This window comes from Mandrillus leucophaeus, unplaced genomic scaffold (genome assembly GCF_000951045.1).
Source record: "Mandrillus leucophaeus isolate KB7577 unplaced genomic scaffold, Mleu.le_1.0 Scaffold643, whole genome shotgun sequence".
NCBI lineage: Eukaryota > Metazoa > Chordata > Mammalia > Primates > Cercopithecidae > Mandrillus > Mandrillus leucophaeus.
Genome location: NW_012106953.1, coordinates 2072300 through 2088715, shown reverse-complemented (window position 1 = coordinate 2088715; position 16416 = coordinate 2072300). Strand labels below are relative to the sequence as shown.

The window sequence follows — 16416 nt, the reverse complement described above, 5'->3', positions numbered from 1 at the left end:
TGTCTCTTTCAGCACCATGAGCTCTACTTCCTGGAGTTGGAAGAGGGGTGATACTAGCACTCCCTTAGCTGCCCTGGCTGGTTTCTCTCTAGGTCATTCCCCATCCCAACCCTCCACAGTCCACTGACTGAGCCCAGCACAGCACTGGTATTTGCCTAGCAGTTGCAGTCCTTGTGGCCTAGGCAGGCTTTCAGGTTTTTTTTAAGATCCCCAGAGCACTTTAGCCCACAATGTCTTGATAAAATTCAGGTTCTGACCACTGGAATGGATGATTGCCCTTTGACTAACACTGGTCTAAATGCTCCCTCCATGAGTGCCAGCTGAGTTCTACCAAGTGTTGGCAGCACTGCATTCCAATGCAAAGTTCCTTAATTGCTGTGCTCTTCCTCTCCCAAAAGTACAGATTCTCTCTCCTGCCACATGGCCACTGGCAAGGGATTGGGCAGAGGTCATGTTGGAAATTCAAAGCTGTCTTTCCTAACCTCTTCATTGCCTCTTTCAGTGATATGAAGTTACAACCAGCTACAGTGATCATGATCGCTCACCAGATTCTTGGTTCTTGTGAAGGTGCTTTTTTTGTGCAGATAGTTGTCAAATTTGGTGCTCCTGTGGTGAGGACAATTTGTAGAGGCTTCTATTTGGCTGTTCTTGCTCTGCCTCCTTTTTAAAACTTTTTATATATTACACTTTTTAAAAATTTTATGTAACTTTGTATATTGCCACACACAAAAAAATATGGTGCATGCTTGAAAATTAATTTCCTGTTTTGAATATATGCAGGAGTCTTGGTCAACCCAGATCAGGTTTAGCCCATAAATTCCAGCTGTTTTAGCAAAGATGATGGCAATAGCCTAATTAGAAGTCAACTCTGTAAAGCTGTGGAATATATGATTAATGTTAACACATCAGTCATGATGACTGTAAAAATAAAACACATGTATTAAAGACCAGACATTTTTGCAATTTAATAAAATATTCATTACCTAGGGAAAGATTTTATGAAAACTCATTTAAGATAACCCTTATATTAGGTATTTTTAGAGTATAATCATTATTAAGCATTTATCTCTCTACTTTTGTTTTTGAGTTTTTTTAACCTAACAAATCATCTCTAAGTAAGATAAAATGGGTATTATGTATAAATGTCTGGAATGTGTGTCAACAAAATAGATTCTTTGTATAATATGATTACAGTAATCAATAAATATTCATATTGTAAATATTTCTAAATGATAACCACAAAATAATTCTAGTTTTAAGAGCCAATTCTTATGCTAAAATGCATAAAACATAATCAAGCTTTCTGGGCATCTCCTTATCATCTCATTGATCACAAAAGTACTATAGCAACCTAAAGTACAAGAGTCATTTTTCTAACATACAAAAATATCTAAACATTTAATGTCAAGTCCATGGTCACAAATCTGCAGGAAGAAATTGGGGGATGACTTTTTCAACTTTTTGTTTAAGAAGTAGGTTAATATTTGTAGGTAGATAAATATTTGAGATGAATGAATGACGAAGTTATATAGTCACATGAAAGGAAAAACAGTTCTTAAACTAAAAGAGATAAGTGTTTATCTAAGATACTTGTTATTGTTTAATATATAAAAGCAATTTTCCCCATTAAGATGAGAATAAAGGAGATTTTACTAAGGTACAAATATAGCGTATAAAATTAATTCATGGAAAATTGATCTTTCCATGTTGTATCCAGTTTTATTTGTTAAAATGTTTGTAATAGATAGAATAAAAATAGACTAGTTCTAAATAATTAAATGAAAAATAGAAAATAATAGTGGTGCTTAATTGTATGACCAAATGCAGCATCTTGTTTTCAGTTGCCATGGAGTTCTCATACATTTCTGTAGCAAAGATTTTTCTTCTTTGTATGTCTTATACAACAAGGAGTGCCTTGTCAAACAAGTCTTTTATAAAAACTTGAATTTGTACATTTTTTGCATTACATATGTACAGACAATTCCCTATTATTTGTGTCAATTTAAGATCCACTCAGGATCTTTCCTTGCCAACCTCATAATACAGAGATCAAACAACAAAATACAGAGAAAACGAGCTGGGGCACAGTCTATAGACAACAATGAGGTTGCTAAGAAAGCATATGTTCCATTAGACTGGACGATAAGACGATATGTATTAAAAACGGGATTAAATAGGAGAGCTTGGCTGCTTAATACCATTAATTATCTTAATCTCAGAAAGGCATCAAATATCAATCATCTCTATGATCTTTTACCAAAATGCTATTAGTGAAAAAGTAGATTCCCACTGCTACATAATTTCATTTAGGTGGTAACTAAAACTACATAATTGCTCTTGGTCAGTTTGAAATCATCCCAATATAAAATATATTTTTAAGTAACTCTTTTAAAACTCCCATCATTATTGCTCATGTTTTATGACCATAATTTTAATTTTCCTTATTCAGAAAGATATAAAACATTATTCAAATGCTGATTACTAATCTTTTCAATATCCCTTTTCTTATTCGCTCAGCTCTTTTTCAGGTTTCTCTTATCTTTTCCTTTAAATGTTATTATTTTTCCATAAAATCTTAGATTTATCACCACAAGGAATTTTCAACCACAATGAATCCTTTTCTTGTCTTGATATTTCCAAAAGTTATAAAAATATTTTTCTCCCCTCTTAGAGATCTCGTTGAATTGAGAATCTACAAACATCATGTAATTAAAATATGAAAAAAGTTATCTTCTGATTCAGAATGCAAATAAAAGGGTAAGGGCTCTTATTACATAACAATAAGAGAAAGTAGTTTAGACATTAAAAGAGTGCCAAAGGCTGATCGTATACTTTGGCTCAACATACTGTAAATATCTGAAGTTGCACATCTTTAATCTCTCCCTTTGACCAAAAACTCTTCTTTCAATGCTCATACTCTCCCACATTTTTCTTCATGTTTACGATGCCCTCCAGTCCTTTAACCCTTCCTATTAATATAAAAATTAACATTAGTTCCTAAAATGTTATGCATTATTAATTTAATCATCTTAACAATATGTATTATTATCCTAATTTTATTTATTTTTAAAGTTTTCTTAAACAGCTTTATTGAGATATAGTTCACACACTATGTGATTCACTAATTTAAAGTGTACAATTCAATGGCTTTTATTACATTCACAGACGTGTGCAACCATCACCAGACTCAATTTTAGAAAATTTTCATCACCTCAAAAAAATAATAATTTCTATATCCTTGAGCTGTCACTCTCATATTCCATTCTCCACTCCCCTGGATCTAGGCAACCACTAATCTACTTTCCATCTCTATAGACTGCCTCTCCTCTGCTTTTACATGAATGGAGTCACACAATATACGGTCTTTTGCGACTGGCTTCTTTCATCACCATAACATTTTGAAAGTTAATCCATGTTGTAGCATGTATCAGTATTTCGTTCCTTTTTTTATGGCCAAAAAACATTCCATTGCATAAATATACCATATTTTGTTAATTCATTTGTTCACAGGTGAACATTTCAGTGGTTTCCACCTTTTGGCTGTTATGAATAATACTGCTATAAACATTCATGTATAAGTTTCTGTGCGGACGTATGTTTTCATTTTTCTTGGGTATATACCTAGGAGTAAAATTGCTGGGTTCTATGGTGACTTTATGTTTATCATTTGAGGAAATCCCAGGCTGTTTTCCAAAGTGGCTGCACTATTATACATTGCCACCAGCAGTTTATGAAGGCTCAAATTCCTCCACAGCCTTGGCAACATTTTTCGTTATCTGACTTTTTGATTCTAGTTATTCTAGTGGGTTTGGTTTTGATTTGCATTTTCATGATGATGTCAGGCATCTTTTCATGGACTTACTTGCCATCAGTATATCTTCTTTAGATAAATGTTTACTTAGATCATTTGTCTATTTTTCCTCAACTTTTATTTTAGAGTTGGGGGTACATATGTAGATTTGTTGCATGGGTAAATTGTGTGTCACTGATGCTTGGTGTATGAATGATCCCATAACCCAGGTGGCAAGCATAATACTCAATAGGTAGTTTTTGAACTCTCACCCCAAACTTACCCTCCTTCCTCTAGTAGTCTCCATTGTTCCCCCTCTTTATGTACATGTGTGCTCAATGTTTAGCTCGCACTTATGAGGGAGAATGTGCAGTGTTTAGTTTTCTGTTCCTGCATTAATTTACTTAGGATAATGGCCTCCAGCTGCATTCATGTTGCTACAAAGAACATGATTTTGTTCTTTGTTGGGACTGTGAGGTATTCTATGGTGTATATGTATGTACTATATTTTCTTTACGCTGTTCACCATTGATGGGCATCTGGGTTGATTCTATGTCTTCGCTATTGTAAAGAGTGCCGGGATAAACATATAAATGCATGTGTCTGTATGGTAGAACAATTTATTTTCCATTGTATACTCAGTAATGGGATTGCTGGGTTGAACAGTAGCTCTGTTTTAAGTTATCTGAGAAATTTTCAAACTGCTTTCCACAGTGGCTGAACTAATTTACATTCCCATCAACAGTGTATAAGCATTTCCTTTTCTCCATAACCTCACCAACATGTTATTTTTTGTCTTTTTAATAGGAGCTATTCTGACTTGTGCGAGATGGTATTTCATTGTGGTTTTGACTTGCATTTCTCTGATGATTAGTGATATTGAGTATCTTTTCATATATTTGATGGTCACATGTTATGTCCTCTTTTGAGAGGTGTCTATTCATGTCCTTTGCCCATTTTTAATGAGGTTATTTGTTTTTTGCTTGTTGAATTATTTAAGTTTTTTATAGATTCTGGTTATTAGACCTTTGTCAGATGCAGTTTGTGAATATTTTCTTTCATTGTGTAGGTTGTTTATTCTATTGATAGTTTATTTTACTGTGCAGAAGCTCTTTAATTAGGTGCCATTTGTCTATTTTTGGTTTTTGTTGCAACTGCTTTTGGGGACTTAGTCATAAATTATTTGCCAAAGCTGACGTTCAGAATGTCTTAGGTTTTCTTGTAGGATTTTTGTAGTTTTAGGTCTTACATTTAAGTCCTTAATCTATCTTCGGTTAATGTTTGTATATGATAAAAGGTATATGAAAAAGGGTCCAGTTTCATTTTTGTTCATGTGGCTAGCCAGTTATCCTAGCACCATTTATTGAATAAAAAGAATCCTTTCCCCGTTGTGTGTTATTGTTGACTCTGTTGAAGATCAGATGGTTTTAACTGTGTGGCTTTATTTCTAGGTTATCTATTCTGTTCCATTGGTCTATGTGTCTGTTTTTATACCAGTACCATGTTGCTTTAGTTATTGTAGCCTTGTAGTATAAGTTCAGGTACTATGATCCCTCCAGCTTTGTTCTTTTTGCTTAGGATTGCTTTGACTATTTGTATCCCCATAGAGATGATGAGACTCAAAAAAATTTAGAGATCCACCTGAGATACATGGCTAGGACTTCTGACATCAAGATAAATGGTTGAGAGAGCAGATACTTCATTCTCATCTTACATCAATCATATAAATGATATAAAATATATACATACACTTTTTAAAAGAAGCAAATACAGACATCCTTAAAATAGGTAGATAAACTTTCAGAAGACCATAACTGTATGCAAGAAAATTGTGTTCCATATATGGAAGTCGTGAAAGCTGGAAACAAGACCAATTAGAGGCCTAGCAGAAAGATTCAGACACATAACCCCACCTTCCAGACTAAGCATGAGAGAGAGAGAGAAAAAAAAAAAAAGGTGTCTATATTCAGGAAGGAGCAGAGCTTGGTGTAATTATTAGGGGGATACCTCTTGTAGCTGGTAAAAAGTCAGAAAAAATGGGGAGCACCCAAGCACAGAAGACCAGATCCTAAGTTTTCCATCTGGCAAGATATAATATCCATTCCTTATCCTATAAGTGGCTCTAAGCAAACCTTAGCAGATGTTTTTATACTTCCCACGATATGTGCTGTAGAAGCGAAGACTGTAGTCTTTCATGGTATAGCAATTGCAGTTAGGAGTGCACAATCAAAAATTACTAAATGTTGGAGTATCAACTCTATGAAAGACTGCAAACTCAATAAATGGTAGAGAAGGGACAGGGACAATATAGAAATCAAAAAATAACTTTTAAATAAGTAAAATTAGTACGATCAAATAAAAGAAGATTATTGTATACAAGAAGCGAGAATAGGTACTTGTAAAATGAACCATATGGAAAAATCTCAAAATGAAAATTGGTAGAACTGGGACTCAAATATAGTTGAGTCCCACGTTCTTTCCTCTGATACCACAGTTGCATGACTCCCATACACACACACACAAATGCATATACAGAAACATGCACGTGCTTATTTTGTCTTAGTCCATTTGTGATGCATACTGTCTTAGTCCATTTGTGATGCTATAACAGGACACTTGAGACTGGGTAACTTATAATTTTTTTTTTCCTCATAGTTCTTGAGGCTCAGAAGTCCACAATCAAGGTGCAAGCATCTGGCAAGGGCCCTCTTGTTGTGTCACCATTTGGGCAGAAGGTGAAAGGGTGACAGAGTGCCCACTCCCAAAAAGCCCTTTTGAAAACAGCATTAATCCATTCATTAGGGTAGAGCTTTCATAGCCCAATTACTTCTTAAAGGTCCCACCTCCCAACACCATTAGATTGGTAATTATTATACATTTTAACACGAGTTATATAGGGAACAAATATTTAATCCATAGTGTTCTGTCTCTGGCCCCACAAAAATGCATGTCTTTCTCATAAACAAAATATGTTTGTTCCATCCCAATACCCCCAAAAGTCCTAACTTGTTCCAGCATCAGCTTCAAAGAAAGTCTAAGTCCATAGTCTCATCTAAATGTCAGCTAAATCAGATAAGGGTGAGTCTCAAAGTACAATTTATCCTGAAGTAAATTCCTATCCAGCTGTGAGCCTGTGAAATCAAACAAATGATATGCTTCCAAAGTGCGATGATGGAACGCGCATAAGATAGACATTCCCACTGCAAAAGAGAAATAGGCAAGAAGAATGGAGTTACAGGCACCAAGTAAGTCTGAAACCCAACAGGGTAAACAATATCAAATCTTAAGGCTTGAGAAAAATATTTGACTCCATGTCCTGACTGGACATACTAGGGTGGATATGGGGCCCCCAAAGCTGAAGGCAGCCCCACCCCAACCAAACACAGCCCAAAGTTCAGCTCTCACAGATTGGAGTCAGGTGCTGGTGGCTTTCCCAGCCTGGCACCGCACCCTGGTGGCTCTACTGGATCTCAAGCATGGCACTGCCCCCGTAGCCCTACTAAGCATTACCCTAGTAGAGACTCTCTGTGACAGCCCTTTGCTGGTGGTAAGTCTCTGCCCGCACCCTAAAGTTCTCCATGACATCTTTGGAAATCTAGGTGGAGGAAGCCATGCCTCCACAACTCTTGCATTGTGAACCTGTAGAATTAGCACTATGTGGACACTGCCAAGGTTTACCACTTGTGCCCTCTAAAGTGGCAGCTTAAGCCAAACCTTGGGCTGCTTGAGCCACAGCTGGGATAGCCAAAGATTTCTGTAAGCCAGAATGCAGGGAAAGGGGAGCCCAGGGAGCCCTGGGTGGTAAGTTCCTGGAAGGTGCCTCAGGCCAATCCCTTCAAACTATTCTGCCCTCAAGGTCCTAGAGCTCAGGGCCTGTGATGTGGATGTGAGGGGCAGCCTTGAAGATCTTTGAAATGCCACCTAGAGTGATTATTGCATTGTATTGATTAATAGTGCCTGGCTTCCTTCTATCCATACTAATCTCTTTAGCAACTGTCCCTTGAGCACAGTCTTGGTTTTTTTCTCCTAAATGTGCTTTTTCATTCTTTACATTGCCAGGCTAGGGATTTTCCAGTTCTCTACCTTCTGCTTCCCTTTTGATTATAAATTCCATTATTAAATCATTTCTCTTCTTGCATTTTACCATGTATGCTTAAGAGAAGCCTCACAGTCCTTTCAATTATTTCGCTGCTTAGAAATCTTTTGCCAGATATCCTAGTTCATCCCTCTTAATTTCTGCCTTCCATAAAGCCCTTGGACATAGACACAATTCAGGCAAGTTTTTTGCTACTTCATAAAAAGATGGCTCTTCCTCCAGTTTCCAATAAGATATTCCTTATTTCCATCTGAGCTGTTACCCATATTGCCCTTAATGCTCCATTCATGGCAACACAGGGTTTTTCCAGCAGTCACTTCAAAACCATTCAAAAGCTGCTTCCACATTTTCAGATATTTGTTATAGCAACACCCCACTCCTTTGGTACCAATTTCTGTCTTAGTCCATTGTGCTACTATAACAGAATACTTGAGACTGGGGAATTCATAAAGGGCAGAATTTACTTCATCACAGTTCTGGAGGCTGGGATATTCAAAACTAAGGCCCTGGCATCTGGTGAGGACCCTCTTGCTGAGTCATCACATGGTGGAAGACAGAGGAGTGAGCGAGTGCTCACCCCCAAAAGTCCTTTTTATAATAGTGTTAATTCATTCACGAGAGTGGAGCACTCATGGCCTAATCACCTAGAACTTACACTACCATCAGATTGGCAATTAAATTTGAACATGAGTTTTGGAGGGGAAAAACATTAGTAAATCAGCACTTAGTTAGTTTCCCCATTATTATTTTATACATAGTCTTGATTTCATGATCCATCAAAGAAACCCATTATTTTTTTGTTCCCACATCTACTTTGTTTGCCCTGAAAATTGGTAATCTTGTGGCTCTCAACTCCGGTTGCATTATTAGAGATATCTGGGAACTTAAAAAAATACATAAAAGATACACCATAGTCACCTTAGACCAAGTAAATCAGATCCTCTGCGAGTAAAACTCATGTATTGATATTCTTTACAAAAGCTCCCTGAATGGTTCTATGAGAATAACTGCTGTAATGTACCTATTTTTGTTTCAGAAAGGGTTAATTATTCAACACCATTTGTGCCTCCCTTTCAATTATATAAAGTTGTCATTGTGAAGCAGCTGCCTCGTTAGGGAGTCATTCCCATCACACCATCCCACCCCCACCCCACGTCAAGGTAGGGCCAGGTGACTAGTTTTCACCAATAGAAAGTGAATTGAAAGAATGTATATGGCTTCTGAAAGAAGGGCATTAAGGAACAAGTGTGCGCTCTGTATTCTCTCTTTTCCCAACTGCCACCTGGATGTAGAGGATTCTAAGTGTTTAGCAGATGCAAAATCACAAGATGGAAAGCGCTTGGGTCCAAGAATCACTTGAAAAAAGTCATGCTTTGACAAAGCTTTATATCATAAGACCACTAAGAGAAAAAGATAAACAACACTTATTGTGTTAAGCCTCTAAAATTTGGGGGTTTCATCAGCTACAGTTACCCAAATCAACAGAGAAATAGGTATCTTGAAGTGGGGTGCTGTTGTGATAATCAAATATGTGGTATTATATTAGTGAGTAGGAAATGTGCATCAAGGATATAACTAGCAGGCACTGGAAAGATGGAATAGTGGTAAGAAAAATGTTGTAAATATTACTTTCAATAACTCGGAAAACACACTGACTCTTAAGTTTGTGATTCTAGAGCAGTAATTCTCATACAGGCACAATTTTGCCTCCCAGGGGACATCTGGCAATGCATTTCTGGTTGTCATACTGGAGCAGGGAGGAAGGTAGAGATAAGAGATGTTGCTAAGACTCCTTTAATATCCAGTACAGTCTCCCACAACAGAGAGTTATCTGCATCATGATAACCCTGAAGTTAAGAAGCCCTTCTCTAGAGGAAGTGGCTGGAAAGAGCCAGAAAATTAATGTTACTTGCTCCTTGCTATGTTTAGCAAACAATACAAGAAAGAAATGCGCTCAGAAAATAATTAATCAGTTATAAGCAAAATAAAGCATATCCTTATTTTGGCATTCAGTTAAATACCAAAGAGAAAGTCCAGAAATTTGGGGGCTTTTGTAGGTTTCAAAAACAATTTCTCCTGACTACAAACAGTAGGAAGGAAATAAGACTGAAAAAGCAAAGCCTCAGTAAGACTTCTCAGTTAAACAAATGGATTCATCCCTGCAGCTAAGATTAAATTAAGGTTTACTTTTCCAACCAAATGTATCCTTTCGATGATCTCTTGGACATTGAACCAGGTCTACAAAAATAGCTTAAGAATTACAAAACATCATGAAAATATTATTTTCGAAGGCCAACTCAGTTGTTACCATCTCTACTTCTCATATCAAAATTATACCTCCTTATGCCACTCATCAGAATTAGTCGTTCATTTGCATTCTTCCAGTAACACTTAACTCATTCTCCCTTTCTTACATGTTTCCTCTTTTCCGTTGTAAATCTCTTGAATGCAGATAGTCTTAGCCATGTATCCCATACATGACCTAAAACGTGTCTTAGACAAGATATACAATTAGTGTTTCTTAAGTATATGTCTATTGAATATATACTACTCTGCAAAACATTGATCCCACGGTCTTTGATCTGTAGATGCTCATATTCCAGTATTAAGAGACACAACCACAAGAATCGCTTTACAATATGGCAATTCTTATAGAATCGGAGGCACTACAGACACTCATTTTCACATTAGGTGTCACTGGGGAAGCAACTGCTATCTATTGGTCATTCTTCCACCACAACGTCTTTTTTTTTTTTTTTTTTGAGACGGAGTCTCACACTGTCGCCCAGACTGGAGTGCAGCGGCATGATCTCAGCTCACTGCAAGCTCCGTCTACTGGATTCACACCATTCTCCTGCCTCAGCTTCCCGAGTGGCTGGGACCACAGGCATGAGCCCGTGCCTGTCTCTTATACACATCTAGATGTGTATAAGAGACAGTTGCAACCTCCACCTCCCAGGTTCAAGCAATTCTCCCACCTCAGTCCCCCAAAGTGCTGGGACCACAGGCATGAGCCCCCAAGTCCGGCGGCTTCCATCCCAACTTCTAATTGCACAGGACTGCCTGAAACTAATTACTAAGAAAAGTTGTCATGGACTTAAATAGGAAGAACAGTTAAGAGTACACATCTAAGTGAAGTTAAAGAATTTGAGTGATGATCTTTTAAGGCTGAATCATAAACTAAATTTTAGTACTTAAGTAGCAATAAGGATACCAAAAAAGAAAAAAAAAAGAAAAGAAACCACTACAACTGCTCATTGGAGGAAATGGGGAGAAGAAAAGGCATTGTATACATTAGGAAAGGCTAAGAACAGATATAGATAATAATGATGTATTTTGCTACTTCAGACCAAGGTAGCTATTTTTTGACACTGAGTTAAATAATTATTTGAACTTCTTAAAACCCATCTAGGTGGCTCTGACATTAGGATGCTAAAGATGCTAATGGAGAGTTCACTATAGATGGGAATCAAAGCAACAATTTTAATTTCCCTTCTAGACTTAAGTCCTGTTTATCAATTGAATATATAAATCATAGAGCCAGACAGGGTGACTGGATCACATGCAGGTAAGGGAAATGGATGAAGTTACTCAGGGACAGCAAAAATCAAGACCAATGCATAGCTTAAAATGTAAAGGGTATACAGAATAGAAATCAGTGGAGAAATGAATAAGCAACTAAATCTTGATGATTTTTTTACATAGTTCACATCTTGTTATGTTGGTTCTTTTACATGAGCTTACAATTGAGCCAGATGGTTTTGGGTATTTTTTTTCAAATATGTATAGTTTTTTCACCTTGATTTCAAGATGTTCAAGGAAAGCAACCTCTTCCCTTTCTTTTATATTTTCCTAGACCCACCACAGCTGGCAGTCTTCAGCATATAGTAAAACTCAATATATTTTTGATTTACTGGATTTCATCATGACAAAGAATTCAACTTTCTACAACGGCCCCACCACAAAAAAAGCCCAAATCTCTCAGAAAAAAAAGCAACATTATAATTTCCTACATGATCTTGTGTAGGTATATCTACTCTCACAAAATTCTTGACTACTGGAAATGTAAGAAACATTGCACTGTCATTGGCTTTCTGAGAGTATTGTGTCAAGTCATATCAATGAGAAAAAAATTAGTGAAACTGGTGAGAGAACATGAGCCAATGGCAAATTTTTTAATGGATAAGTAGAATGCCAAACACAGACTCTCGTAAGGCACTGACAGAATAGGAATTAGGAGCTAAGGATATACAACTTTGGGGGCATATACAGAACCCAAATAGCTTTTGGCATCATCTACTACAACTACTGATCAGCCTTTATAATTAAGGATAGAAGGATAAAAAACAGGGTTAGAGTACCAGTGCTGGCAGATTTTAGAGAATAGCTGTAAACCAAAGAAGAGCAGTCTCTTACAGGCTAGAGAGTCACAAGATTCACACTCATGGCCACAAAACAGTGAACTTTTTACTGGGGATTCAAGTTTAAAATCACACAGCTTAACAGCAATGTTAGTTTTACCACTAGGTGGCAATGAAACAGCTGCACTGGGCTGACATGATTAAGTTTAAAAACTGTGCAAATCCAGACAGAAATTCCAAGATTTGTAGTACATATTTTCATTTTAGAAAAATTATTTTATATACAGTTTAGTTGACAACAGAACATGTCATTATCTGATTCAATATGTATGTTAACTTCTGATAGTTTTTCCTACTCTACACTTAGGAAATTCATGCAATAAACCTAATTTTTAAACACTTTCATCACACATCTTCTGAAAAATGTAGACATCTATCATGAAAATAAGAGAAATTATGGAAAACTAAAAATACTTTTGAAGTATTAGTATTCTACAGAAAGCACAATAAAATGTTAAGTATTTTAACAAAAAATGTTAAACCTTTAAAAAATGACTAATAGAGAACAATTCTAATTTACTGTTTAAAAGTGTTTGGCCAAAACATGAAATAGCATGGAAACATTTTACTTTTAAATTACAAGTTACATTAATATTAATATGTGCAAAGTAGTTTCAATGTCTTGAATAAATATAGTTTACCAAAAAAAATCAAAATTCTGATTTAGATTACATTTTAGCAGATTAATCCCTTTTTACATGTATCAAAATAATAAACAATAATATTCCTCAGTGTATGGCACTTTCTGTAATTATTTCTGCTTTCTTCATAAAACAGGACACAAACATATGACTTACTTAAAATCATAAAAGCTTTATTATTGTAATTTCCTTTTTTCATCAAAGGGCCAGATATGACAATATTTTTCAAATGATAGACATTTGTAAGTATGCAGTAAAAAAAACACTAAAAAAAAAAAAAAAAAAACTAAAAAAACTTATTAAATCTCAAATTCCCAAGATGTTCCCCCATATAAGGTGGGAGCTCATATCATCACATGTAACATTACAAAACCTGTATTATAAAATTAGATGAATAAATAATAAACCTATACTATTACCAAATTCATAAAAAGATCGACTTACCAAATTAAAATCAGCCTATTTATTCCCTTTGTATAAATAACCTAAAGTTCCCCAGATTTTTATTTCCCAGTTTCTTATAAATGAATTGATCACAATGCCTCTTTATAGATCAGTTTTCCCATAGTTTCCCTTTCATTTGGCAATCACTTCCCATATTTACTTTATTTCCCAGAATAAGCTCCCCCTCTTGCAAACCACACAAATGCAAGAGAACTGAGGCATGATTTCTAAATAATTTCTATAATTCATAATTATTTCCCCATTATTGAATTTCATTTTTGAATTATTATAAATCATCCTGAAATCCAATAATATAAATCTTTCATCCTGTCAGTCTATTAAAATATACAAAACATCATTTAAGATGGTTAACACAAGAAAAGATAACTATGGCAGCCTTCATAAATCAAGCAAAAGATTTCAGAAAAGTGTTCAATCTGTTATCTCTAACTTTCACTAGAAAATTTAGGGAATGCCACTGTTACAGAAGGCATAATTGCATATTCTAAAAAGTGAAGACATGTGTACATGTAATTTATATCTATTCGGTATCATCTTCTGATTAGCTGTACAAATCAAAGGACAAAAGACGCAGATGATGAAAACACATAATCCTCAAACCACTTCAGATACATTTTGTGCCTGTATTTCACAGGACCAAGTCTGAGAATTCTTAGAACACAAAGAAAATTAAGCCATATTGCAGAGTTTGTCACAAACACAATGAGCAGAACAATAAAATTGAAATGACATTATTGACTTGACTTTGTCATCTTCTGTTTATTTCTGATGGTGGCTCGAAGTTTACGTATTACCAGTCTATCAGGTAGAATCATATCACCTTGTTGTTCTAGATAATCCAATAAATTTTCAGTCCATTGGAGAGCAGCTGCATGATTAATATGTTTCTCTGGAATTAGTTCTATTTCCTCCTCCTCATTTTCACTGGATTCATCTGTCTGGCCTTGTGCTCTTCTGATGATTTCGCTATCAGTTAACACTTCATAGCCTGGTTCAGTACTGTCTACTTCAAGCCATTTTTCAAGGTTCTCAGTAGTCACATTTTCCAATCCTTTGGTGTGTTGTAAAATGGTAGCCACAGTAGCCACAGAAATATCTTCATCATCAAAGTCCAAGCTCTCTTTCTCCTCTATCATAGGGAGAATCTTCTTCCATGCTCTGCTAATGGTAACTGGTTTTACTAAGTTCCATGCCATTGCTATTTCATAAAGTGCATCCAACAGAGTTAGCTTCTTCCAGAATGATTTCAGGTCATTACCTTCTTCCAAGTTGTTCTGGAGAAGACCTGCACGATAATTTCTCTTCATTGTTGCTATGACTCCCTGATCTGAAGGCTGAATCAATGAGGCCACATTAGGTGGTAAATATTTAGCAAATATTTGGCCATCATCTGACCTTAGGACATTTTCATTTGGATGTGTTGGTGAATTATCCAACAAGAGCACAGCCTTTTCCTGCAAGCCTTTAGATCTTAAATACTCTCGAACTTGCGGCACAAAAATTTTATCAAACCATTGTCGGAAAATGGAAAGATCCATCCATGCACCTTTTTGGCTGAAATAAGAGACTGGCAAGTTTAAAGTGTCAGTTGATTTAAAGGAGCGAGGTTTCTTTGCTTTCCCCACAACACAAAGTTTAAGTTTGTGTAAACCTGTTGCATTGGCACAACACATGATTGTGACTCTTTCTTCAATTGATTTGTGCCCAGGAACAGTGCATTTACCTTTGATTACTGAAATTCTAGAAGGCAAGCACTTCCAAAAGAGTCCAGTTTCATCTGCATTGTAGATTTGTTCAGGCTGTAAATTCTCTCGTTCAATAAAATCTCTAAAGTTGTTACAAAAATCTTCCACTGCAGTCTCATCTCCATTTAATCTTTCATTTCTAATGTTAATCTCTCTAATGCTGTGCCGCTGCTTAAAACGAGTTAGCCAGCCGGCAGAGGGGTTAAAATCGCCATCCATTCCCAAAGCATAAAAGAAGAACTCTGCCCTTTTTGCACAAATTGGTCCAGATATGGGATTCCCTTTTGCTCTTTGCTGATTGAACCATTCCAGCATTGCCCTGTCCAATTCCTCATACATGGATGGCTTCATAGATTTCCTCTTGGCCAAAAGACTTGTGGAATCAGAACTGCTTGCATAAGTTATAATCTTTTCCTTATTTTTTCTTATATCCCGAACTGTTGTTTCACCAATTCCATAAATCACTGCCAGTTGTTTGGAAGAACCTCCGTCTTCAAGTTTCTTTATTATATCAAGCTTATCTTTAATAGTCAACACCACACGCTTCCGTTTCCCCGACATAGCGAGGTTCTGGGACTCACCCCACACTCACAAAGTAGCAATCCACAAAATCCTTCCTTCTCTTACACAGGCTCACTTTAACAGTCTTAATACACTCAGTCTTTCAACCTTACCAGCAACCTGGTGGCCCTGATCCCCTCCCGGGCTGGGGTTGGCTGGCAAACAGACTGCAGAAGAAGGTGAAAGAGGAGGAAGTTTGAGAGAACAGGCCTTTAACTTATACGGGCAGTAGCGGAGGCCCCATGTCACCGCGGATAATCCGGATTAAAGGCATGTGTTTTGTTACCCCAGCAGCCGCGAGAAACACTATAGCCCCATCGTGGCCACGAACCTCCTGCACGTCTAGATCCCAGGTAACCGCCCGTCACTAACCCCTGCCACACCCCAAAGTTACGGCAGAGAGCGGAAGAGCCAAGGAGTCAAGGAATGGCACCCTTCCTCAGGACGGATATGTTAGATTCCTTCCCCAGCAGCAGGGCCCTCCCGCCCCGCAGCCCCAGTTTCCCGCGCCGGCTTTAGCCAGGACAGTCCTCCCAGTCCCTCAAAGCCCGCCAGGCCCCTCTCCCCACCTCTCTTGCAACCAGGACCCGCACAGCTCCCTGACTACCGCGCGGCAGTCGCTCCGCCCCTAGCCACGCTCCCGGAAGACGCTCCCTCCCGCCGCTCGGCCCCGCCCCTCTCCCCACCCAGAGGCGGG

At 37.1% G+C, this 16416-nt stretch overlaps 1 protein-coding gene across 1 annotated transcript; it reads right to left on the bottom strand.

Annotated features, from left to right (window-relative positions):
- Window positions 1–12801: 12801 nt before the first annotated feature.
- Window positions 12802–16367, bottom strand: JRKL (JRK-like). Its single transcript, XM_012000958.1, has 2 exons — window positions 16289–16367; window positions 12802–15886 (listed from the first exon to the last, which is right to left on the bottom strand). Exon 2 carries the CDS (start codon window positions 15717–15719, stop codon window positions 14145–14147), a length of 1575 nt encoding a protein of 524 aa, XP_011856348.1. The 5' UTR covers window positions 15720–15886; window positions 16289–16367; the 3' UTR covers window positions 12802–14144.
- Between the last annotated feature and the right edge of the window lie 49 nt (window positions 16368–16416).